Source organism: Podarcis bocagei (assembly GCF_964188305.1).
Source record: "Podarcis bocagei genome assembly, chromosome: 3".
NCBI classification, from domain to species: Eukaryota; Metazoa; Chordata; class Lepidosauria; order Squamata; family Lacertidae; genus Podarcis; species Podarcis bocagei.
The window spans coordinates 36,965,585-36,992,633 of record NC_138127.1 but is presented as its reverse complement, the minus strand read 5'-3'; the positions used below and the strand labels follow the sequence as shown (position 1 = coordinate 36,992,633).

Genomic DNA, 27,049 nt, shown 5'->3' with positions numbered 1-27,049 from the left:
GTTCACTTGATTTAAGAAGGATTCCTTTTAATTTTTCTCCTCTACTAGCAATTTTCACATGTAACTTAATGTAAAGCATGTTGTTTTTAAAAATGTCCTTAACTTGCCTTGCAGTTGCAGGTAACAAATACAAAGTGAATAAATACATAACAATATTACATTTTGCCAGTGTTGGAGGTTCTCGTTTAGAAATTGGCTTAGTTATTTTGGGATCACTACGATACATTTTTATTACAATTCCTTATGAAAGAATAAAAAATCTGGCTGTGATACATCACTGAACAGGAAACATCTTTGTGCCCTCAGAGCATTTAAATGCAAGATGAAACAAAGCTTTTCCAAAGGGAAGCAGATAAGCAATTCTCTCCCACATGAAGGCATTGGGCTGGAAACAGGTTAACCTTTCTATTTTGCTCCCAGTGGAAACTGCACAGTTAAAACACTTTGCTCAATTGCTGTGAAATAAAACCATCATTGTTTACTTGTTAAGTACTGACTTGCTTAAAGACTAGGCTTCTTCTACTCGTAAGTGTACACTTAATTGTAATTGAGACCTTACAGGTGTTTTTGTTGAATGTCCACCCATCCAAAATATTACACATAGGAATATGAATATATATATATATATATATATATATATATATATATATATATATATATATATATATATATATATATATATATTCTAAATGTTTAAAGCTCAGCTGCCCACTAAAATCCTCAAATAACTGTTAAAATGAATTGGGATAAAGGATGGTGGACGGAAGTAGGATAGGTATGTGTTGGGCCCAGGAGGGAGAAGAGAACAGAAATGGAGTAGAAGAAGCAGTGAGGGGTCTAAGTGAATCAGGAAAGGTAGATTGACACAGGGCAATGCTGGTGGAGGAACCTGTGTGATCCCCTCTGTATACCAGTGGAGCAGTAGTCCTGCCATTCACCACACCTGGTTCCACCATTTCCCCATCTCTTTCACTTTGTCAGTCAATCATCAAACTTTCCCCGTCTTCCTGCATAGCTGAAAGCGTCCTGTGATCATCACCTAAGGCCCTTCTTTGCGTGCCTCCTCCACAAGAGGTCTGGAGGGTCACAACCCAACAACAGGCCTTTTCTGCAGTGTCTCCCCACTTGTGGAATGCTATGCCCAGGGAGGCTCACCTGGTGTCTTTGCTACAAATCTTTAAGTGCCAGGCAAAAACTTCCCTCTATAACCAGGCCTTTGGCCTTTAACTGTTTTCTGAGAGGGTGGGCTGCTTTTAATGTTTTTCTTTTTCCTCTTGGTTTTAATGCATCTATGTTGGGTTTTTTGTCTGCTTGGTTGGTTGTAAGTTACTTTGGGTTGCCCTGGGCAAGATAAAGTGACTAACAAATTTAAGAAATCATCATCATCACCATTGTATTCAAACAGATTTAACATTTAGAGGCTCTTTCTAGTCCATATCTATCAATGCTCTCTCTTCTTCCCAACTCTTTAAATTGCTTAAAGAGGGAGAGACAACATGCTCTTAGACTAAATCCCTACTTGCCTTTCATAGCCAAAAGCTGGGCAAGATGGTAGGCAGCCAGAGCAGCCAGAACTAGAAAAATGTTGGATGCTGGTGTCACAACTTTGCTGCAGTTTCTACCTCCATTCACTCTGGTGTTCTCCAATAACATTTATTCCCTTCCCACTATCCATTTCCTTCTTTCCTCCCGTATTTCAAATACTGTGTAGGCAGGAAGATGGTGGGCAGAGGAAGTGGTGCTAAGTCTTGCTGGTGTGGTTCTTCAACCTCTGTTTCTGTACTTTATGTTGGTTTATTGTTTAGTTGTACATTACCGTACTTTTTATTTTTATATTTTAGAGTCAGAGGTGGTGTTTTTATTGGCGATTGTAAGCTGCTTTATGGAGGAAGTTCCTTAAAGTTTGGGGAATATAAAAAATACCTGGTGGTAAAACTAGTTACTGAGAAGCATGTTGTTCTGTTATTGCCTGCATTTTACTGAAGCTGGTGGTAAATATGGTCAAAAGGCCTAACCATACAAAAGGCACTTTAAAAAAATGGTTTATTTAATGGTTTTTTGTCCCCCAAACCAGTGAAAAGCATATTAATACAAAATAAATATGCAATAAGTACAATAAATCAATAAAAAACAATACAAAACATCAAAATCACTAAATACCCATCTAAGTAAAGACATGCACCACATCTACATTATCTATGCATCTTAATTATCTGGCAAAAAGAAATAACTTTACTGGGAGAAACCCCATAATGACTAACAGTCACTTTAAAACAAATACCTTAAAAATTAAAAGTAACCTCCAAAATTAGAACACTGTCTTTGTGTACCGTTTGCATGCAAAGCGTTCTTCAGTTTACTGTACTGGAAAATGAGCAAGCTTCTTAAACACAATCAATCATGAAATTTAAAAATGTACTGCTGTCTATCATTTCTGAAGTGTACGCCACCTTTTATAGAAACACTTAATTTTTGGACCATGGAGCTCTCCAGCAGAGACTTTTCATTTGTCAAATTTTAAAACTGAGAATCATAGAATTGTAGGGTTGGAAGGGTCCAAGGGTCATCTATTCCAGCCCTCTGCTATGCAGGAATCTCAACTAATGCATCCATGACAGATGGCCATCCAACTTCTGCTTGAAAACCTCCAAGGAAGGAAAATCTTTCACCCCCTAAGTGAATCCATTCCACTCTCGAACAGCTCTTACTGTGTCAGGAAGTTCTTCCATACGTTTAGTTGAACGCTACTTTCGTGTGACTTGAAGCCATTAGTTTGGTTCTAACCCTCCGGAGCAGGAGAAAACAAGCTTGCTCCATCTTCCATGTGACAGCCCTTTAGATATTTGAAGATGGCTATCTTATCACCTCTGTCTCCTCTTATCCAGGCTAAACATATCCAACTACCTCAACTGTTCCTCATAAGGCTCGTTTTCCAGATGCTTGATCATCTTAGTTGCCCTCCTATGCACACATTCCAGCCTGTCAACATCCTTCCTAAACAGTGGCGCCCAGAACTGGACCCAGTATTCCAGGTGTTGTCTGACCAAGGCAGAACAGAGCGGTATTATGACACCCCTTGATCTGAGCACAACACTTATGTTGATGCAGCCTAGTTTGGCAGAGAAACCAAACTGGGGGAGGCAGTTTCCCCTTTAAACCTAATTGTTTTTTGCCTTCAATTCACATTATCTCTTTTCAGGCAATGTGCTAGTGTTCTCACTAGCAGTGTGATCATGTGAGATATGGTGCAACTGTACTAAAACAGTTCTGTTAAATGGTTTTGGAATGGCTGAGTCCTAAGTCAAACATGTCCTCAAATTACCTTATTCCCAAGCAATCACCATAGACCAAGATTAGGGGGGCTGGGATTCAAACGTTTGATAAAAAATATTGTAGAAGTCAAAGGTCTTTTTAAAAAGAATCTACTGAAATTTAAAATGCAAATTGCCTCCATTGACCTCCAAGAATTGAAATTTGGGGGAAGGGAGGAATGCAAATCGATTAATCTCAGACTTTGGTCTTTAGCATGACATCAGCTAGCAGGACAGTGTTGTGAGATGACGAGTTTCTGAAAGCAGAAATGACTCTAGTAGAAATTCTATTTTTTTTTTTAATAAATGCTTTTTATTGTATTTCCTTCATCACACACATCCAAAAAGGCACAGCCAAAAAGAGACATTAAAAGTTAGACATTAAACATTAAAAGGACATTAAGTAGAAAAAGAAAAAAGAAAAAAAAAGAAAAAAGAAAAACACGTACCACATATTTATATCGACTTCCTTCCCTCTTGATTTCGGGTTTCTACTTTCAATAGATTCGTCTTACAGCTGGTGTTAGTTTTTAGTTTATGGTTTATAACATCGGAAGAGTTAGATCAGACCTACTACAGTTGTTAGGTTACCAGAATCGCCTTCAATATATACCATAAATTTATTCCAATCCTCTTTTAACTTTGTATTTTTTTGATTTCTGATTCTTTGCGTCATTCTTGCCAATTCTATAAAATCATATAACTTCAGTTGCCAGTCCTTCACCGTTGGTGTAGTTGGGTTTTTCCAATTCTGGGCAATTAACATTCTAGCCGCAGCTGTTGCGTATTGGAACAGGGTTTTGTCTTTTTCCGGTATTTCTTTTCCTACCATCCCTAGTAAAAAGGCCTCTGGTTTTTTGGGAAATGTGAGTCTAAATATTTTTTTTAGTTCATCATATATTTGATTCCAAAATTTTTTTATTCCCTCACATGTCCACCACATATGTATAAAATTCCCTTCATTTGTTTTACATCTCCAGCAAGCCTTGTTACCGGTCTTGTACATCCTATTTAGTTTTTCTGGTGTTAAATACCATCTGTATATCATCTTTTCTAGGTTTTCTCTAATTGCTACACTTGCTGTAAATTTTATTCCCTGATTCCATAATTTCGACCATTTCTCATATTCTATGTTGTGCCCCAAATCTCTTGCCCACTTTACCATAACCTCTTTAATTTCTACATCTTTAGTATCCTCTTCCAATAAGATATTATACAATTTGGATAATAATTTAGATTTACTTTCAATTATTTCAATTTGGAATTTTGATTTCTTTTCGCTCATTCCTACTTTTTTGTCTTCCGTCCATCTTGCATTGATCTGATGGTACTGTAGCCAACCCTTCAGCTTTCCTTTCAGTTCCTCGTATGGTCTTAGTTTCCAGTTTTCACGGTAGCTTATCAGTAAGTCTTCATATGTTAGGTTTTTCTCTTCCAAGTTTGATTTTTTAAATGATAAAATATCTATTGGGGACAGCCACCAGGGTGTTCTTGGTTCCAACAATTTTTTATTTCTTTCCCAAACTTCATATAGTGGGCCTCTAATGATGTGATTCAAGAAGCCCTTATGTGTTCTTCCTTTATTTAACCAAAGGTAGGCGTGCCAGCCCCACCTGTTATCTACACCTTCAAGTTCTAATAGATCCGTGTTCTCCAAAGTTATCCACTCTTTCACCCAGCATAAGCAGGCCACTTCATAATATAATTTTAAGTTGGGTACCGCCATTCCCCCTCTCTCCTTTCGATCTGTAAGTAGTTTGTATCTGATCCTTGGCCTTTTCCCCTGCCATATGAATCTTGAGAGGACTTTCTGCCAATCTTTGAAAATTTTGGTCCCTCTAATAACCGGGATATTCTGAAAAAGGAATAGCATCTTGGGAAGAGTATTCATTTTTATTGCCTCCATCCTACCGAGCCACGAAAGGTTAACTCTGCTCCAGACATCCAGATCTTTTTTGATTTTATTCCAGGTCGATGTGTAGTTATCTTCAATTAAATTTATGTTTTTCGGTGTAAGCCAAATCCCTAAATATTTTACTTTTTTAGTCACTTTAATTCCATGTTGGCTCTCTAATTTTTCTTTTATATCATTTCTCAAATTCTTTGTTAATATTTTGGTCTTTGATCTATTCAATTTGAATCCTGCCAGTCTGCCATATTCTTCTAATATCTCCAACGCCTTTTCCATACTCTCTTGCGGCTCTTCTAATGATAACATCAAGTCATCCGCGTAGGCTTTTAATTTAAACTCCTTTGATCCTATTTTGATCCCTTTAATCTCAGGTGTTAATCTTATTTTATTTGCCAAAACTTCTAAAACCATAATGAATAGGAGCGGGGAGAGGGGGCAACCTTGCCTGGTTCCTTTTTCAATTTGAAACATGTTTGTAAGATTGTTATTAATCACCAGTTTGGCAGATTGATTTGAATATATTGCCTGTATTCCTCTCAGAAATTCTCCCTTTATCCCCGCTTCTTCCATAGTCTTTAATAAGAACGACCAAGAGACATTATCAAACGCCTTTTCGGCATCTATGAAGATCAAGGCCGCTGGTATGTTATTGTTAATTTCCAGATATTCGATTAAGTTTATAGTGTGTCTCACATTATCCTTCAGGAATCTATTTGGTAAAAAGCCTGCTTGGTCTTTGTGGATTAAGTTTGGCAGACACTTTTTTAATCTGTTTGCCATAATATCAGCGTATATTTTGTAATCGTTGTTCAATAGGGATATTGGCCTGTAGTTTTTAATACACATTTTATCTACATCCGGTTTTGGAATTAATGTTATGAAAGCTTCCCTCCACGACTCAGGTATTTTCCCTCTTCTCAAGATGTTGTTCATTGTGTCACAGAGCACCGGTGATAGTTGGTTTCCTAGAACTTTGTAATATTTGGCCGAAAGACCATCTGGGCCTGGAGCTTTTCCTATTTTCATTTTTTTTATAGCATTTTGGACCTCTTCTATGTTAATGGGCTTGTTGAGTTGAGATCTTTCTTCCTCCGTGATAGTCTTCCCTTTATATCTCTTTAAATATCTTTCTATTTGCATTGGGTCCTCTTCCCCCTTCTTATATAGTTCTTCATAAAATTCCAGAAACTTTTTTTGTATTTTAATTGGGTCTACTATCAAGTCTTCCTCTATTTTTATTTTATTTATCATATTCTGTTTCTGTCTTTTCCTCAGTTGCCAGGCCAAAAATTTCCCTGTTTTGTTCGCTGACTCAAAGTATCTTTGCTTCATTAGTTTGATTTTCCATTCAATTTCTTGACTCGTCAGCATCGAATATTGTGTTTGTAACATTTTTATTGCTCGGATACTTTGTTCATCCTTCGGGTGGTCTGTTAATTTTTTCTCATAATCTCTTAGCTGCTTAAGTATTTCTTCTTTCTTCTGCTGTCTTATCTTCTTCCTATAGTTGTTTTGCTGAATGAATAGACCTCTTATTACCGCCTTACTGGCGTCCCAGACCACTTCTATGCTTGTTTCTGTATTTAAATTTAAGTTAAAGTATTCTTTTAGGGTAGTTTTGGCCATTTCAATAACATCGTCTTTTTCTAGTAGATATTCATTTAGTCTCCATCTAAAGCCTCCCTGTGTTATCCCTTTGATTTCCAGGGTTATCATGTTATGATCCGAAAGTGTTCTTGGGTGAATTTCACAACTTGTTGTTCTTAGGGTAAGTGCTCTCGAGGTCCAGATCTGATCTATCCTGCCCCAGCTTTTATGTACTTCGGAGAAGAAGGTGAACTGCTTTCCTGTTGGGTGTTTATATCTCCATATATCTGTTAAGTCTAAGTTTTCTTCTAGATCATGGAATGATCTCGGTAACTTTCCTTGATTTCGTTTTCTGTTTTCCGCTTGTCTATCCCTTTCTGGTGACGGCACCGCGTTGAAGTCTCCCAGTAATATCGTCTTGTTGTCGTCTAAATCTAATAATACCTGTTCTAATTTCTTGAAAAACTCAGATTTGTTTGTATTTGGGGCGTAAATGTTAACTATATTAATCTTTTCTCCCTGGAACTTGATTTGAACCCCTAGTATCCTCCCCTCCTCATCTTTGTATATCATTTTTGGTTCCCATTTTTCCTTCACATATACTACCACCCCCTTTTTTTTTTCTTCCGTAGAGTTTATAAATTCCGTACCCAAGGTTTTATTTATTAAGACATGTTTGTGCCTTTTAGCTACATGACTTTCTTGAATACAGATTACATCCATTTTTTCCTTTTTCAACACATTTGCAATTTTATTCCTTTTGGCTTTTTCGTTCAAACCATTTACATTCCATGTTGCGATTTTAAGGTTCATTATCACTTTTATCTACCAGTAAGTCAGTAATTTCCCGGTTTGGTTTTTGTCTGTTTAGATTCGGGTGGGTTTGTCTTCTGTTTGTTCTTCGACCTCTTCCTCCTCCTCCTCCTCCCCCTCCTCCCCCTCATCTTCATCCCCCCCTCCCCTGGCTCCACCCTCCCTCTCCAAACTCCCCTCCAAACGCGCCCCTCTTTCTTCCCTCTGTCCATCCCTCTCTCCATATCTCTCCTCCACCCCCCCGAGGTCTTTTTCATATCTACGTAAAAATTTGCTGACTTCCTGGTTATCAGTTACCTTAAATCTTTTCCCTTTGTAAAAAAAGGAAATCCCTTCTGGGAATTCCCATCTATGTTGTATGCCATTTTTCCTTAAAATACCAACTATTTGTTTGTAGCCCTCTCTTTTCCGAAGTAGTCTAATAGGAATTTCTTTAAAAATGATAATTGGTTTTCCATCAATTATCAGTTTCTTCTGGTAGCTCTCTCTCAAAATCATATTTCTCATGTCTAACGATTTGAAGATCACTAAACAATCTCCTGGGGCTTTTTTCAATCTATTTTGTTTGGGTCTTACTTTTATTCTAAAAGCGTTTTCTATCTTTTGTGCAACCTCTTCTTCCTTCAGTGCAAGCCATGTCGCAAGTTCTTTGATCATTTTCCCTTTTATATCTTCCTCTCTTTCTTCCCCTATTCCTCTGAATTTTAGGTTCAACTGCTTTTGTTTCATCTCCATCAAGGCTAGGTTGTCTAGCACCTGTTCTTGAGTTTTACTCAAATCTCCAAAATTTTCTTTAGTTTTTTCTGCTTCTTTTCTCTGGTCCCTCAAATCTTTTTGCATTTTTTTGTTTAATTCTTCTAAGGACTTTGTTTTGACTGTTAAATCTTTTATTTTGTTTGAAAGTTCTCCTGTAACAACTTCAATCTTTTTATCAAAGGATTTCTGCATATCTTCTAACTTTTTTTCTATACGTGTTTCATTTTGTCTGAATTCCTCTTTTATTTTCAGCCATAATGCATCTAAGTCTTTTATTTCCTCTTGCCTTGAGGTTCTCCTGTCCATTGGTGTTCCCACCGCCTTCTTTCCGTCCCTCCCCGACATCTGTCCGCCCCCTCCCCCCCTCAGCCCCCACCTCTCACAATGAATTAACTTAGGGATTTTGTGATTTTCCCAGCACGGCATACAATCTTGAATATTTTTGGATGTCACAAAAAGGATTATATTGACCTGCTCCCTGAATTCAAGCAATATTTGTGTTAATAGTATCTTTTAGATCAATATAAATCTATCCCTCTATATTCACACTTTATACACAGTTAAATTTCTTACACCATACTGAGGGCCTTCCCATCTAATTTACATATCCTTGCACTTAGCTGATCAAAAAAATAGATTTCCACTGAAAGGCAAAAAGAGAGAGAGAGAAAAAAAAAGAAAAAAGAAAAAAAGAAAGAAGAAAAAAAAAAACCAAAGAAAAAGGGGGAAGGGGAATGTTAAGGTATACTGGAGGTATAACCCAAAGGAGAGACAATAAAGAAGTTAGTACAGTCTAAATAAGACAGGTAATATGAAGGCTTCTCCTTTGGTTTTCAGCCACTTATTTGGCTTAATCCGTTCCCCGATATAATAGGTTCTTGTCCAACTTTCTTAAATCAGCCACATGCGGTGTTGCTGCCTGGCTGGGTAAGCTGGGGTTCTATCTTGTAGATAGTTCCTTAAACACAACCAAAGGCTTAAAATACCAAGAAAAAAGGGGGGAGAAAAAAAAAAGGAAACAAAAGAGGTGGGCACAGGAAAGGGGTGGGCAAGTGGGAGGGGGGGCAAGGAGGCAAAAATGAAGAGTCTAATTCCAGTCTCCGAAAAAAGCGGCAGTCGTCAGGAAAACGGCTGGTTCAATGACACAGGCTCAATCCAAAAAGAGAGAGGCGAAAAGTTCCTTCCCAGTCTCTGAGTCCTTTGGGGAGACCAGCTTCAGGCAAGCCCGACCGGACGTCCCCCGAACGAAAGCAAGCTGTTTCTTTTCACACACAGGGGCTTGCGCGAGTTGTTCCGATTAATATTAATCAGTATGGCAACAGGCTGTAAGCTGGAGAGCTAGAGAAAACGCAGGTACAGCGGGTCGGGGTAGTTTTGATCCGTCGCGGGAGTTAACGGAGTGGGGGCTGGTGGAGGGGGGAGTTTGCCGAAGCCTTCAAACTGACTTGTTCTTTCTTCCCCCTCTGTTTGTCTTCCCCACTCCTCCCGATTTCCCCTTTAACTTTCTATCCAGCTCTCCAATAGTCCACTTTCGATACAAAGTCTCTAAAGTTTCTTTTCGTTTGTACACTTCTTTCAGTGGTTACTTTGCCCCGCGAGGTAAACCCCCAGCGGGGACTTCCTTCTCTTTGTTCTGCAGCAAGTGAAGCTTGTTACTTTGTCTCGCTCTTCCGATTAGCTTCCCAGCGCCATCTTAGCTCCGAAATACAAGTCGGGCTCCTTAGTTTAATCCATTAACATCTGCTGCACCTTGGGGTCTATTCACCTATTTTTTATAGTTCAGCAATTATCTTTCAATTCCAAAGGCAGCAGTTCTAAAAGATTTCGGAAATCTGTCGCCGCTTTTCAGCGGGGGCTCGAGACATAACTGCATGGGGTCGCAGAGCTTACCGAAATGCGTCTCTCGGTCCCATTACTTCAGAGTCCTCCCAAAATAGGGAAAATTCCAAAAGGCTTCGGACCTCTCCGACGCTGCTGGTAGCGCTTCCTTCCAGGGGGCCCCCCTGGAAGTTTGGGGGTCGCAGTGCCTTTGCGTTGCCCCTCAGAACCCCGCGCAGTTCGGAGAAGTCGCTCAGCAACTTCTCCGCGCACCCATACTGCTGGCGATCCAAACCGGAAGTCGGCCGACTCTAGTAGAAATTCTAGATGAGACTGTAGTGACATAAGTACAACTGTTATTTCAGTACAAACAAGACATTGAACTAGTAAGACCAGTTATATCATGGGTAGGCAAATTAAGGCCCGGGGGCTGGATCCTACCCAATCGCCTTCTAAATCCGGCCCACGGATAGTCCGGGAATCAGCATGAGTAGAATGTGCCCTTTTATTTAAAATGCATCTCTGGGTTATTTGTGAGGCCTGCCTGGTGTTTTTACATGAATAGAATGTGTGCTTTTATTCAAAATTCATCTCTGGGTTATTTGTGGGGCATAGGAATTCGTTCATTTCCCCCCCAAAAATATAGTCTGGTCCCCCACAAGGTCTGAGGGACAGTGGACAGGCCCCTGCTGAAAAAGTTTGCTGACCCCTGAGATATATAGTATGCTTCAACGCTTCAGTCTGCTTCAGTCTTAGCGAACAATTTGGAATTTATTTGCTAATCTTCAGTTCTCCGGCTTTGGCATGTGTGTGCTTTTATCATTTCCAGCCATGTAGCTATACAGAAAACACTCTAAGCACAAGAGAGTTACTTATTCTGTAAATATCCATCACAAGACACTATTTCTGTTTGCCTCTCTCAGGCCCAGTCCTAGATATAGAAAAGGACCAATTTAGGGAAAATGAGCTCTTTGGTTCTCACCTTAACCACACACTTAGCCATTAATCTCCATATTTACAATGTTACTTATAGCTGACAAGCTCAAAATAACTTACTGTATAGTGAGCTTAAAACCTAGTTCCAATAACAGGCAAATTTAAATTTTGATGCATTTTAAATGAACTGTTGTTTACATTTCAGAACCAGCTCCCCCAGGAGCTTCTCACTATAAATGTATACATTGAGTTCCATTTGATTAATATGAAGCAGATCTTTATTTTTTTCTTTTTAGCACAATATTTAGAGCTGTGACCCATCTGGTATACTGGACCTCTGGCAAACTGAACATACGTAGCAGAGTTATTTTGTCACAGAAAAGGCTAATATTTGGTTTGAGTCCCCAGAGTTGATAGAACTTGTTTTTCTCATTTTTATTCAAAAACAGTTGCTAATTTCATACAGAATTATCCATACAGCCTATTTTAAAGCATCAGCAAAAAATACACTATAATATCAATGTGGTCACACAAGAACACATGCAATTCATAAAAATACCGTAAACTTAATACCAAACCTTTAAGGGCTCAAACCCCTTTTTCATATCATAGCTGCTGTTTCTTCTCCTCCTCCTCCTCCTCCTCCTCTTCCTCTTCCTCCTCTTCTTCTTCCTCCTCCTCCTTTATCATCATCATCATCATTTAGTTACCTGCCCTTGACTGTAAAGTCCTAGGGCAGATTATACAATGATATATGGGGGATGCTAACAATAGCTTGACTATTAAAGGCCAAGGAGAAGTGCATTATCCATGATTGCCTAAAGCAGATTCCTATTGACACACCACTATAGGGAAGGAGTTCTACAATTTCGGGGGCCTTGTGAAAAAAGCTCTCCCACAGGTCATCACTTCCCACCCCTCCAAGGGAGATGACATAATAAAACCCTCTTCTGCAAATGCTGACTGCCATATAGGGAGGAAGTAATCTTCCATGTACTTGGGACCCAGATTGTTTAGGCTTTAAATATGTTGACTTGGTCCTGGAAGTGATTTGACAGCCAGTGCAGCTGCTTCAGGACAAGTGTTATGCTTGTCCTTAAAGATATTGAGCAAAGAGCTGGGCTGCCCCTTTCTGCTGTAGTTGCAGCCTCTGGACTGTCTTCATGGTAAGCCTTGTGTAGAATGTACTGCCGAAGTCTAAACTGGAGGTTATCAGAATATGGAGTACAGTGGCGAAGTTATTCTTACTCAGAAGGGTCTGGAGCTGGCATATCCACCAGAGCTGGAAGTAGATGTTCCTAGCCACTGAAGCTACCTGGGCCTCAAGTGATGATGAATCAAGGAGTATCCTCAAGCTACACGCTTGGTTCTTCCCAGGGAGTCCAGAACAAGCCATTCTGTACCTCATGGACCTGAAAACTAGGCAGCCATACCTCTGTCTAATCTGGATTGAGTTTCTGTGCCAAGAAAACAAACTCTGGGCCAAAAAGTATTAAAATGCCTATTTGAACTCTCCACTCTCTGCACCCACTCATGCTGAGAGCTCCAAAGCACTTACTTTAGAAGAGTGAGTGGCAGGTAATATATTATCCATTCTTTGTTCTTGCATCTTGAATAGAAGAGAAGATCACACCTCCTATTTGCAATTCCTTTAACAATAGCCTGTGTTTGGGGGTTGTGGTGCGGGTAACAGGAAATGTCCTCCCTTCTGATCAGCAGGAGACCCACAGTCAAACCATGCATGATTTAAACTCACAAAGTGGTCATTTATGGCTGACTGTATACAGACTTAATGTCACTTCCTTTATTGAGTGCCTCCTGTGCATATTACTTTTTGTAATGCATGAAGCAGCACTTTTAGTCATTTATCCAGTCCTGATAAGCTGTCACCAAACAGCTTGTCTATGTAGGAGGCCTCCCTGAGGTCGCTCCTGCCAGGGCTAAGCCAGCAACAAGGGGTGGGGGTGTATGTGTGAAGATTTTAGCATATGTTACTCTGAGCATACTGGCTATCTTGATTGCTGGCTTTTAATTTGCTACCCACGCAGTGAACAAAATTGCACATATATATGCAGGATAGTCTCAACCGTATCTAGAGATGTGTATAGATACAACTGTCTCCAAGAATATGTTTGGGAGAGTTTGAAAGATAAAGCTTTCTCCTTTGCAAGCGAGTGAGGAAAGGTAGTTCTGGTAAATAGTTACAGGCTGGGTAAATGGCTACTGCTCATTGATCTGCATAAAAGGAATTCTCATCTGTCAGCAGCCACCAGGCAGAAAGACTAGAAAGCTAGATAGTACACAAATAATATTCCAGGGTCATGAATGCTCTATATTTATAGACTACAAGATTGGAAAAATGTCTGATAACGTGTCTGGCAATACACTTTACATTCTTCAAGTTGAAGATCTTTAGCCCCTTATGTGACTGACTTCCTAATGCGGTTCTTGGAAACAACAAATTTCTCAAACTTTTTGTTCTCTCCTATAAGCTTTGGCTTGCTTATAAACAAATAGGAAGGATGCAGCAGGGGTGTATGGAGGTATCAAAAATAAATTCTCACAAATTCTATTAAAACTGCTTCAACACTTTGTAACAATGTATGCACGTGATTGGGAGCTCAGCAATGCAACTATTGGAGACTTTTTCCTGCCAGCTATGAAACAGGTTACACTCCTGTCCCTTGAATCGTTGGCATTGCCTTTCTTGTCTAGGTACATGTGATGGGGAATGTTTCAGATATTTCTAAACAGTGAACACGAAAGTGACAGTTCAGATTATGGACTCAGCCATACAGCTGCAAATAAAACGTTTTAAATGTGTTCTAAAGTGCAATATACAAATGTGACACTAGATGGTGAAAGTGAGCTATGCCAAATTCAATGTATTTTTCAATTTTTCTTTTAAAAAAAAGCATTTTCACAGTGGGTTTTTTATATGTTTCTAGATGCCACCTATATATAGTTTGAAGGAGAGAAATGACTGTCAGGCAGCATTATTCAGTTCCAGGTAGTTAATTACTAGCTCTAATCCTCCTAAATGCAATAGTGATTTGATTTAACTGATAAATGCCCCAGGGTCATTGACATAGCTGCAAGTTGGGGGGAAATACAATTTATGTGTCCAGTGTGCACTTGAAGTGTTGTGTGAACAGATGGAAATATGCCGGTCCTTTTGTGTAGTGGAGTGTAGCATCTGTATTATTGTAGTGTTAGTTCTCAGTTTCAGCACCTTGAGTGAGGCATCCTTGAGTTTCTTATTTTAATCTAGCCTTGCAGTTAGTTCTGTAAAGTTGCTCAGGTCTTCTTCCCCAGCTTGTAAAAGTATTGTGATAATTACACTAACTAGTGCTCTGAGCCCTATAAAACTAAGAGAATGGTGTGTCTGTGTGTGTGTGTGTGTGTGTGTGTGTGTGTGTGATGGCCCAATTAGAAAGAATGCTATTATAAGGAAGCACTGTGCATCTCTTTTCCCCGGACTGGAAACCTGTATGGCTATCCTAGCTGTATCTGCTGGCTTTCAAGGGATGGGAGAATCAAGAGACTCTTCCCTAGGCAATCAAAGATCATTGGGGTGGGGTAGGTGTGGCTAATGAGGATAGAGAACTAAATGCACTCCCTTTATTTGCTTGTTTGGGAACAATTGCTAATTTCATTTATTTCCACAATAACCATTAGCTGTTTCCCCTCCCCCTGTAGTTCATGAGTTCTGAGAACATTATGAAAATAACATTGATTTCATTTTGGAAACAAAGAACAGTATCTCTTTTCACCACATATTGTGGGAGGAGAGGACATATTTCAGCATACCAAAGTTTGCGTGCCTTCTGCATGTTGTTTTTGAATGTGCATTTACGATGGTTGGTCGGATCTATTTAAAATCTTATTTAAAAGTTAGTGGGTTTTAGCAGTTTTATTTAAGGTTTTATGCTGATAATGAATAGTATGTATTTTAAGCATGGTTTTTAGCTCTATCCTTGTAAACATGTTTTCTAGAAACTAAACTGGGTGTACTTAAAATAGTTGTCCTGTTAAATATGAGTTACTAGAGGTTATATGAGTGGCAAGTCACTTGTGACAAAGGATTCCATGCAGTCTTATTAAAAGGCAATGAGGCCGAGTTCCTGGTATCAACTGGGTTGTAGAAAATAAATTCACATTTAGCATTAAGTAATTACAATACTGCTTTCAAAACAACTGATTTTCCCAGAATACCTACAGCAGCATTAAACTGGGCTGATGTTTCTTTTTTGGGGGTGTACTTAAGTGTATCTTTGAATTTGTATGTTTAGCAGTACAATGAGATCTCAGTTAATAGGCAAGACTTTAGATGGACAAGCTGATAGATTGAACAGAATGAAACAACTTCTGTGCCAAGGTCCAAAAGAAAAAAGAGTCCTAAAATAAACAGGGAAGCTAAATAGATGAATAGTTCATAGTACAAAAGTTCTTCAAATTAAGGAAAACACGTTTGTTTTTATTTAACAAGTGGAGGTAGCCCTGTACATGAAAACATTTGTTTGTGCCTTATATCTTATAGAGCAGGAAAGCAAATGTTCCTTTTCAGCTTATGAAATGGCAGTCAGTTTTTTACAGTACACAATCAGAGAAGTTGCTTGAGGAGGCTGGCCTTTCTGAGGTGTTGAGAAGCTGAGCCTCATACCTGTTTATCTGATCTCTGATTGGGTAAAAACTGTTGCTAGGCTCACTTCTTTGTTCCTGGGCAAAATTAGAAAGGGGAGTGTGGCATGTTTCAACTGCTTTCTCCTGCTTTGCTCAGTTCTGCCTGCTTCATTTCTTCTCTTTTGTTCTTTTCCAGAGGTATGATAGATTAGAAATTTACACAACTTTTCTGAGTTTCAGTAGGTTAGTCCTAATGAACATATGGAGGCAAAGAAATCTAGTATTGTTATGTTTTCAAGAAATTAAAACTTAGAATCTTAATGAAGAAAATTAGATTTATTTAATCTGAATTATAAAAAGTCACACTGGCAGCAATTAAGGAATAGTTTCTGGCCCCTGGACAATAAGAGTTGCCAGAGAAGAAAGATGAAGGCTGTTGCTGGTTTTAAACACTGCATGTTGAGTGTTTCCATGACCCAAGATACAGAAATGCCACCATATGGCCACACTTGTGATAATGTTCATAAAGGCAATGCTATTATTTCATTCATTTAAACTAAGCAATTCATATACTCCTTAACTACAATCATCTCTAGGTGGTTGCAGAACATAGAATATAGAAAAGGGGCAAATTGGTTAAAACTATAAAACCAGAAAGCCTGCTGGAAGAAAAAAGTATTCAATAAGTGTCAGATGTTTCACATGCAGTTACATAAAATTGGGCATACAATTCTGAATGCACAGCTCCTGAGGCAAGCATCCGAGCCATGGGCAGGGGGGGGCACACAGTGACTCCCCCAAAGACCTCAGTGGTCAGGCAGAGATATAAGGGATTAAGTGGTCCTTAATATATTCTGTAGCAAAGTTGTTAAGGGTCTTGCGAATTACTATGAAACTGGTCCAGTAGCATATAGACAGACAATGTAAACTTTTGAGCATCAGAGTTGCATGCTTAGTCTAGACCCACAGCACTCTCAATGCAGTATTTTGCACTAGCTAGAGTCTCAAGACCAGGGCTAAGGGTAGCTCCACATTACAGTAGTCAAGCCTTGAGGTTACCAGTACATGAATCACCATAGTCAGACAATCTCAATCCAAGAACGTCTGTAGTTCAAGCAGCTGAATAGATGTGTCGGCGCCTGTGCAATCTCTCATGGAAGAGTATTCCATAGCATGGAAATGGTGATTCTAAGGCTGGATCTAGACACATCAAAGAAGCGTTTCAGGAAAACGCGTTGTAAACTTTGTATGCGAAACCGCATTGGCGAAAAGGGAACTCCACAACCCCATCTGGTGTCAGTGTTATAATGCATATACAATGCATATAAAACACTTTTTCTTTACTGATCTAGATGAGTTCTAAATGGTTGATAATGTTCTAGTGCTGGTTGACACTTTAACACAAATAATATCTATGGAAGTCTTGCTACTATTCAGCGCATTTGTACTGTGTCATTTACAAGACCAAACAGTAAATAAGCCTTCAGAAGGGGATTCCATACTAGAATCATATAACTACAAATGAAACACTGAAATATTATGTGTTGTTGTTCTTAACTGCAAACATCACTGCTGTATTGTGGATTTATATTTTGATAGTTCGTTATTAGGAGGGAGTTGGAAGATTTTCTGCGTGGAAGTTTTCTTTGTTTATACAGGCTGTCCTAGGGTATTTGGGAAGTGGGTTCCATTATACTTCCCTTATCTTTTTTTCTTGTTTATCTCTTACTAGTACAGTGTAAATAATATTTAGATGGGGGGAAGGGTTCCTGAATATGCAAGGACTTGATATTTACCTGTTTGAGTTGAAAGAAACTTATTCTAAATGAAGTTGTGGGTGTAAACCAAGTGTGGGGAACTTTTGGCCTTCCAGATGTTGCTGAACAACAACTCCCATCAGCCCTGGCAAACACAGCCAATGGACAGAGATAATGGGAGTTCTAGTTCAGCAATGTCTTGAAGGCCCAACAGTACCCCATATCTGATGTAAGCAGAGAGCTGTTTTGTAATGCTTAAATGACAATACAGCTTCTCTTTTTGCCTCTTTTTGCACAATCAGATCAGGAAGCTGTAGTGGAAAATGCGGAAGAAAAACCGAGGAGGAGTAGGCTTGGCTTTAGGCAGCCAACCCTTCCTGTGAGTCCTTGCAGGAGCACTCCTGCCTTCAAGGGTGGCCAGCTGGGGCTTGATTGCCCTGAGTAGGAGCCCTAACTGCCACAGGTGGCGGCCATGGAGATATCCAGCAGCACCTGGTTGAGGCAGGTATAAATAGTGCAGGGCAATGGGGTGAGGAGGGAGAGGATGATGGACCAAACACTGCTGAGGCTTCCCACGGTTGGATCTGGTGTTATATGTGAGTGAAGGTCTGGTGGGAGAATTGTTATTTGGAAATTGTTCCTTTGGGGTTACTTCTTGGTGGTAGAGTGTTTTGTGTTACTGTGTAAGAAGGTTTAAGGAGGTTTACTGTTTGAGGAGTTTTGTTTTTGTTGCTCGTTAAGGCGTTTTTCCTGTTCTGTTCAAATAAAAATATATTTCCCCTCATATGTTGACTATCAAAGATCCTTTAAAGAACCTGTAGAATTAATTGGCAAAACAAAAGCCAATACTCATGGCAGGATAGATGCCTTCCCCACCTATTTCCAAGATTCTTTATCACTAAACTGTGTTAGAGTAATATGTGAAGCAGTATCCAACTCCCCTTAGCATCATTATATTTTTGTTGTTCAAGCAACAGTAGTTTGACTTCCTTTAATTACTGATTTATTTTGGTGTGTCAAATATGCATATCAACAATAAAGAAGATATAGGCAACCCCCCTTTTTTTAAATCCACACGTCTTGAGACAATTTTTTGAGAGAAGTAAAATAAAGAGCCCATTATCCTGTCACAGTTGAGAGCAATAACACTTTTTTTTGCAAGTTCAGCAGTTTTCCTCCCTGAAGGGAGATATGTATTGTAAACACTGTGAACCAACTGTACACAAATCCCCACACGGAGTTAATGTGCTTTGTACAGAGCAAGTGAATACATGTTGAGTCAACTGAAAGCTTTGGCTTCTGCAACTTTATTTTTCTGTTTCCTTTCAGTTCTTGAAAAATAGTGCAAATTGACACGCGCTCACTCAGTCACAAGGACTGACAGAACATCTTTTTAACCTTAGTGAGGAGCTTTGGAGCCTCTGTTTGTAGGAATTTGAACATGAAGATGATGGAAGTTTGTGGAAATATGCAGACCAGTTGTTCCCCAGCAACAACTAGCATGTCGCATCATTTTCTGGCGTGACACAATTAGCAAGGAAAGCTGTGTCTGGAACGTGGGCAAAAGACTGGGAACTTTGAAATCAGGGCAGATCGGAGAGGGAGAGGACAATGCTGATGCCCAGCAAATCGCCTGAAGAAGCTAGCATAGCCTAAAGTGAACTGCATCTGTTGAACAGAGCCCTTTTCGTTTTGCAAGCCTTTCCTCAACTGGGAAGGGTCCAGTTTTTAAGAAGACTTGGTTCCCCTTTCCTGTTGTTGTGGTGGTGGTGGTGGTGGTTGCTATTGCCCTCCACCCAGCAGTATCCCTAAGCGCCTATTCCGTGGCAGGGAGGCATGCCAGACAGAGAGCTTTCTAAGATCATACGCGAACTTTATTTGGAGAGTGGGAGGGGAGAGGGCTGATAGCTGGCTCCAGGGCCTGTCGCTGCCTGCAGCTGGGATATTGTGCCTCTCCTTGTCAGCGCTAAAGAAAAACGCGGCGGCTTCTTTATTATTATTATTTTTCTGCTTAAAGAGGGGGGTTGAGAAGGGAGGTCTTGGGAGAGCAGATGAGGGTCGGGGTAGCCGTCAGGAGCTCGCGGCCCGAGTTAGGGGGACGGGGCGTAAATCCACGTGCCGCTCTCCCCGGAGACCCTCAGCCCTTCGTTTTCCAGGCGCTTTTGCCTGCCTGCGAGTCCCTCCGCTTCCCGGTCATTGGGCAGCCGCTGAAGGGGGCGGGCTCTGCTGGGCTTGTTGTTTGTGCTGGGCCTGCCCGCCCACAGGCTGGCTTTTAAGCCTCGGCCTGCCGCCCTTGCTGAGGCGAGGAGGCGGTCGCGCGCTCTGAGCAGCAGCAGCAGCAGCAGCAGCAGCGGCACCAGCAGCTCCTCCTCCCCGTGACCCGAGCTAGTAGGCATGCAGCTGGCCAGCACAGCCAACCGGACCTCGGGCTTCTGCTGCAACCACTGCGGAAGCCAGCAGTGCCGCAAGGTAAAAAAAAAGGGGGGGAAGGGAGGGCTTGAACCAGCGGGGTGCATCGGGAGGAGGGGACTCGCTTCGGGCTTGGAGGTGCTTCAGTCTGCTTGTTGTGAAGTTGAGTCGGCTCGCGCGCCGCTTGTTCGGCTGTCAGTCAACGGGAGTGAAAGCGAGCGAGCCTGAGGTAGATTCAGCTGTTTACGGAAAGGCTCCCAGCTTCAGGTGTTCTTGCTGGCTTCGTCGACGTCGCTTGGCATTTCGCCACCCCCACCCCCCACTTGCTTGCTCTTAGGCTGGGTTGCAGGAAAAGCATGTAGGGGAAGAATAGCACCTTTTGGGGAGTGGGGGGCAGATGCTGGAAGCGTTGCAGCGTTGTGAGGATCTGCGTCTGAATCCCCTGGTTTGCCGTATTGGCGTGTTCTTGAAGCCTCATTTGGTCCTCCTGCGAAGAACCTAACAAAGGATGACTAGCTTGTAAAAGATCCTCTTCTGTGGTTTCAACAGACCTGGGAAAGCAATTCTACGTAGGGTCAAGGGCAATTATTTAAGTGTCATTGTTGTCTTTAAAAGTTGTTGGGTGTGCTTCGAAACTGGGTATTGCAGCCCGTTTTAATGCTTAAATGTCGGTATTGTTTTGTTTGTATTGTTTATTCATGGGTGGCAATATTTCTCCCTTGAAAGCCTCCTGCAGCTTTATTTTGGAAGGGCTCAGGTGTTTGGAGGACAAAGCTGATTTTTGCTATGTGCATGTTCTAGAGTAGCACACAAAAGATTGTGATAATAGCTATGGGGTAGCCAACGTGGTGCTCCCCAGTTGATTCTGGATTAAAACTTTCATTATCCCTGATCAATGGTCATGATGGATTAAAACTTTCATTATCCCTGATCAATGGTCACGATGCTTGAGACTGATAGAAGCTGAAGTCCAATAACAAGGTGGAGGGCACAGCACTGTCTACCCCTGCACTTACTTTTCAAGTCCCAAACACAAACTTAATTAACAAATGAAAAACCACTGTAATAGTCTGCAGTCTTTTCAAAACCACCTTCTAGTATAAAGTGTACTGCTCAAGTTAACCTTCTGTGGTTAGAATTTTTGGAGAATGTGGGGAAAACTTAGTAAAAGTGTTGATGGGGAAATTAAATGTGGAACTTCACATCGAACCACAATATCAGTTTATGAATAACAGTAACTAATGCTGGAATTTACCAGTCTCCTGCATTCTTACATATCAGAAATATAACTTTGGAGACATCACAATGATCTTAGTAGTACTTCTCTTAACTAAAAGTAATTATTTATGCATGCATGACTGTAGTTAAGAACGTAAAAACATTATGAAAACGGGAGTTGAAATATTAGCAGTAAATTACAGTACAATTTTGACAGCATATTGATAAGCAATTAAACCTACTTGATTTATGTCTGAACTTAGTTGGAATGTTTAACATTTATATACAGGCACTACAATATTTTCTCAGTTTCTAAAAAGTCCTCTGAAGGCATCAAGTGCCAAAATTGTAAATAACTGGCAAATAATTTAAACATCTGAAAGTGGTGTAAGTTGTCAGTCATGAATCATAATGTTATTCAGAGACTAGGCTACAGTGGGAACAGTGTGTGTGGATAACATCTCTGACTAAGCAAAGAGAAGCTCGTTGACTGTCTACCTTACTTCCCTGTAAGTAGTGAGAGGCATGCCATTTTTATGCACAAGAGGGACAAAAAAATAGTATGCCTCTGAGTCTAGATAGCTCTCTTGGAGACAGTACCATTATTGTCTCAAGCTGAAATGAAAACATGAATTTTCAGTGTGTATCAGTTTGTGTAAAGATGTCAAATACTTTAATGCAATGACTGCAATGCAATGCCTCTCATTGCATGAAAGTATACAGTGGTACCTCGCAAGACAAATGCCTCGCAAGACGAAAAACGCGCAAGACGAAAGTTTTCCGGTTTTTGAGTCATTCCGCAAGACAAATTTCCCTATGGGCTTGCTTCGCAAGACAAAATGTCTTGCGAGTTCTTGCGAGTTTGTTTCATTTTTCTTAAAGCCGCTAAGCCGTTAATAGCCGTGCTTTGCAAGACGAAAAAACCGCAAGACGAAGAGACTTGCGGAACGGATTAATTTCGTCTTGCGAGGCACCACTGTAACTGGTAGCTGACATTAGCGGTGTCATGATCAGTGAGTTATTGTCTTCAAGTGACATTTGAGCAAGGCATGGAAGTTTTAACTTGCTCTCACGTAACTAAAGAGGTACAATATTGTGGTTTTATAAAACACACATTATTTCTGTACTGAAAAGTGAGAACAAGAGAATTGGAAATATCTACCCATGGTTGGAACCATGGACGGCTCCAACACCAAACTAGTTCAGTTTCAGTTTAACATAAGAAGAGCCTGCTAGATCAGGCCCATCTAGTTCAGCATCATGTTCTCACACCAGCCAACCAGATGCCTGTGGGAGGCAGGACCTTAGGACCAAAGTGCATGTGCCTCCTGTGGTTTCCAGCAACTGGTATTCAGAAACATACTGCATCTGACCATGTGGGCAGAGTGTAGCCATCATGGCTTTTAGTCATTGACAGCTCTTTCCTGAAGGAATTGTTTAATCCTCTTCTAAAGCTATTGAAGTTGATGGCCATTGCTTCCTCCTGTGGGAGCAAATTCCATAATTTATGCATTGCGTGAAGAAGTACTTTCTTTTATCTATACTGAATACTGAAGCATTCAGCTTCACTGGATGTCCACAACTTCTAGCATTATGAGAAATTGCTAAAGCAGTTAACATAGTGTTGGCTCCTTTGGGAAGAAGGATGGAGTAAACATGTTTTTTTGTGTGTGTGTCTGGAAGAACTTCGTGACAGTAAGAGCAGTTTGATTGAGAGTGGAATGGATTCCCTCAGAAGGTTGTGGACTCTCCTTCCTTGGAGGTTTTTGAGCAGAGGTTGGATGGCCAACTGTCAGGGATTTTTAAGCAATGATTCCTGAATTGCAGGGGGTTACACTAGATGCCCCTTGGGAGTGCCTTCCAATGCTACGCTTCTCTGATTCTAAGCCAGTAAGCAATATAATAATCAAATATAGTGTAAAGGAATCTCAGAAATACAAAAGAAATCAAATCTACATACCAAATAGAACTTAACTGTGTCTCAAAAAAACTATGCAGTCTAAAAATACAATACAAAATATTAAGTCAGGTACAAATATTTTTAAACAACATTACCCTGAGCTGTAAAAAATGATGCCCAACTGCTCATCAGACCAACTGCTACAAACAGCAAAAACAGCAAAAAGAAAATGGGGGAGGGCAGGAGAACAAAAGAAGATACAAGATGAGGGGAGTTTAATCATCATCATCATCAATTTGGATGCAGCTGGTTTCAGTCTTCCCCTTCTGATGTTAGCCCAAGGATAGTGCCTCTCCCTGTTCCCAAACTGCTCAGCATCTCCCAGAAGCAGGGGTTGAGCAGCACTCTTTGAATACGTCTGTGGGCCTGGTGTTTCAGATAGGCCACAGCAGGTTTCAGTCCCCCCCCCCTTTTGACTATGTAGTCGCACCACACAACGATTGGCCCTGATATAGGTATGCAGATGGCTTTTTCTAATCACATTAATTGTAAAGGTATATGGCAAGTCCACTCACTAATTTTGTAATGCATCCTGTGGCCCTTGCCAAAGGTTCTTGCCAAATATTTTCCCACTGTCTGCTGACTTGTAGGATTCTAGTTGTGCACTGGAGTCTGTTGATTCTTTTAGTGAAAGTATTGTGGTAGATGTGTTTCAGATTGGCATGAAATTTCAGTCTGAGAAATCATTGCTTGTTCTTTGTCATTTTTAAACAGTGAACTTAAAAACACAGTTGCATATACTTTTGTGGTTGATGCATGTAACTCCCACACTCATGCAAAAACCTTCGATAAGATTACAGCTGTGTTGCTTCCTGAAAGATACTGACAGATTTCATATTCTGGTTTGCGGATGTGCAGAGAGGTACTTCAAAAGCCTTTAGTATCACTGACATTAGTCAACTGGCAGCTGTGAGCTGAACTCCTTGTTCTGGACACTTTGCCAAGTGCTTTATGCAAAACTAGGTTTGCAGTGAACCAGGTCTCATTGTTTTTAATGGCATCAGTATGGTATACTGTAAACAAGTGTGGCTTGTTATGAAGCACAGATAGAAAATTTCCACAGGCAGCACTTCTGCAACAAGGACAGTTCTGTTGGTTTCAGTGTTGAATTCTTTCTTTCCCCTGAAACCACAGCTGAAATGTTTATAGCTAAAAGTTCAGATAGTGCAATTTTCTTTTCTAGGAACTTGGAATTAGGATCCCCAGACCACTGGGACAAGGACCAAGCAGATTCATCCCAGAGATGGAGGTGCGTGGTGATTTACATTTTGCAAGTACACAGAGAACTTGTTACATTTTTTGGTGGTGGTGAATCTAGTATTGGCTGAGGAACAGCTGCAAAGTATTATTCACATGTCCACAGTAAATCATCAGGAGTTTGGCAAGAATTCTGCTGAATTAGAAAACAGTAATGTCCATGTGGAATTTTGATATTTAATGGCACACTCATACTAGCTTGTCTTAATAAACCCAGTGTTGTTTGGATACTAGGTAAGGATTAGCTTGCCCTTTAATTGTAGTGGACATGTATGTTTGTTTAAATCTAATTAACCAGCATGTTTTTAGTGCATAGTGTGAGTGTATGAGAGAAGGTGAACAAGTGATCTTCCTGGGCTACTTCACACGCTGGCTGATATAAAACTTGGGTGGTAAAAAGAGGCTTTATCAATGTGGCTTTGGTTAACATTACGCCAAGCTTAGTAGTCGTAAACATGTTTCCCACAACAGCTAACTATTTAAATAACTCAGCATTTTGGGGTTACTACTGTTGCCTCTTTATAGGCTAGCATACTGCCCTTCAATAAATATATGTTCCCTGTCCACTTATCTCTGTTAAAAATTGATATAAAGCTTGAGGTTACAGGGAACCAGGCAGAGGGCTTTCTCAGTAGTGGTGCCCACCCTGTGAAACACCCTCCCATCAGATGTCAAGGAAATAAACAGCTATCAGACATCTGAAGGCAGCCCCATAATATCAGGAAATTTTTAATGTCTAATGATTTACAATTTTTTATATATGATGTAAGCTGCCCAGAGTGGCTTAGGAACGCCAGCCAGATGGGTGGGGTATAAATAATAAACATATTATTACACGTTATTGATCCAGCACACAATTTGCTATACTAAGATTTAACAACTAATTTGGAGCTAGTAAATATTAACAAATATTCCTATTGGCTGCTATGTCTGTATTTCTTACAATGTTTTGCCACTATTCTTTTTCTAATTCAAACAGATTATCCAAGTGAGCGCTGAAGATACCCACATGCATGCTTTGTTTGCAGAGTCTTTCACAACTTTAGGGCATTTGGACAACATTGCCCTGGTGATGGTTTTCCACCCACAGTACCTGGAGAGCTTTTTAAAAACTCAGCATTATCTGTTGCAGATGGATGGCCCACTGCCTCTTCACTATCGACACTACATTGGTATCATGGTAGGTTAAACTATGAAACAGAAAGCAATGGCAGTATTTTGTACATCTTTTAAAGTTTCTATATCAGATATGGCTGTACTTAAGAGAAACTTAGTATCTTTGCAATCTCTTTGGCACTAAACTAAAAAACATGTATGCTCACCCATGCATTTTATTCTTGTGTGTATTTTAATAATTTAATTTTTGTTTCTTTAAAATGCTTAAGTGACTGTACAGTCAGAAAATTCTAAATTGAATGAAGGGTGTGTATAAAATATAAATGAAGTTTGTTAATTTTGTGGGAATTCTGTGTTCATACTGTGGCTAACCTGTAGCCCTTTGGTAATATTGAGCTCCAATTCCCATCAGCTCCAGCCAGCATGACCAATGGATGGTAATGATGTGATTTCAAGTCGAACAACATCAGGGGCCCACCGATTAGGCATCTCTTGTGCATGTTTGTGGTGTATATTAGTCAGAAAGTATTGGAACAAATGTGTTTAATTTTTGCAATCTGGAACACTTATTTCTAATATTTCTACTTATTTCTACTTTATAATTTTTCAGTGGCTAGAATGGCTAGAATAGCAGAGGAATTATTTAAGGTATTCTAGCTGGTAGTGGTCAGCGGAACAGGGTAGCTGCACTCACCTGACCTCCTGTTACCCATTCCACTGCTGCTTACTGAGAGCTAGAGGTGGGAGTAACAAAGGCATGGTGCAAACACACGGATTGGCTCTACAAGTGCATTTGTACCTTGCTGCTGCCTCTCCCCTCCACCTCCTGGTGACCACCAGCAGCAAGGGTGACAGGAAGGTGAGGTGAGTGGCCTCATCCTGTCAGCTTCTACTTATTCTGACAGTTCTGTTTGCCCTGAACAAATCTGATTGCAGCAGTGGGGAAAAGGTTTCACTAATCTAAATCTCCTCTCCAAGCTGCTATTAGTTCTTCCTAGAAAGTACTGTATTTTTCGCCCTATAGGACGCACTTTCCCCCCTCCAAAAATGAAGGGGAAATGTGTGTGCATCCTATGGGGCGAATGCAGGCTTTCGCTGGAGCCTGGAGAGCGAGAGGGGTCGGTGCGCACTGACCGCTCGCGCGCTCCAGGCTTCAGGAAGCTATCCGCAAGCCTTGGGAGCCCGGTGGGAGTTCCCGCCGGGCTCCCAAGGCTTGCGGACAGCAGCCTGAAACCCGGGGAGCGCACCCCGGGCTTCGGGCAGCTCTCCACAAGCCGCCTTTGTTCCCCCCCAAAAAAACTAGGTGCACCCTATGAGCTGGTGCGCCCTATAGGACGAAAAAATTTTTATAGGTTCCCCCCCTCCAAAGAAAACAAATGACTGAAATGCGCATAATTCAGGGCAAACAATAGGGAGGGTTTTTTGGGGGGGGGGTAGATTTAGATTAGTGAAATAATGTAGGAGAGGAAAAGGTCTAAACAACTTCTTTCCGAGCACTTTTGCTGCAATCAAATTTTGCCTCATGGCTGCTTTTAAGCAAAATTTAAAATGGCAAGAGACCCAGTCACGCATCTTT

General features: G+C 40.6%; 1 protein-coding gene across 6 annotated transcripts in view; it reads left to right on the top strand.

The window, feature by feature from the left end:
- Positions 1 to 27,049, top strand: part of SESN1 (sestrin 1) — a 51,778-nt gene that overhangs the window by 15,744 nt on the left and 8,985 nt on the right. For 2 of the 6 annotated variants that reach the window (XM_081186611.1, XM_081186610.1), the window contains exons 2-3: positions 24,284 to 24,349; positions 25,337 to 25,537. In XM_081186611.1, the coding sequence (XP_081042737.1) occupies positions 24,284 to 24,349; positions 25,337 to 25,537 (267 nt within the window). Of the gene's footprint in view, positions 1 to 19,766; positions 19,983 to 20,072; positions 20,152 to 24,283; positions 24,350 to 25,336; positions 25,538 to 27,049 lie in introns of those variants that run through there. The other 4 variants (XM_081186613.1, XM_081186615.1, XM_081186614.1 and 1 more) reach the window with 4 other exon arrangements.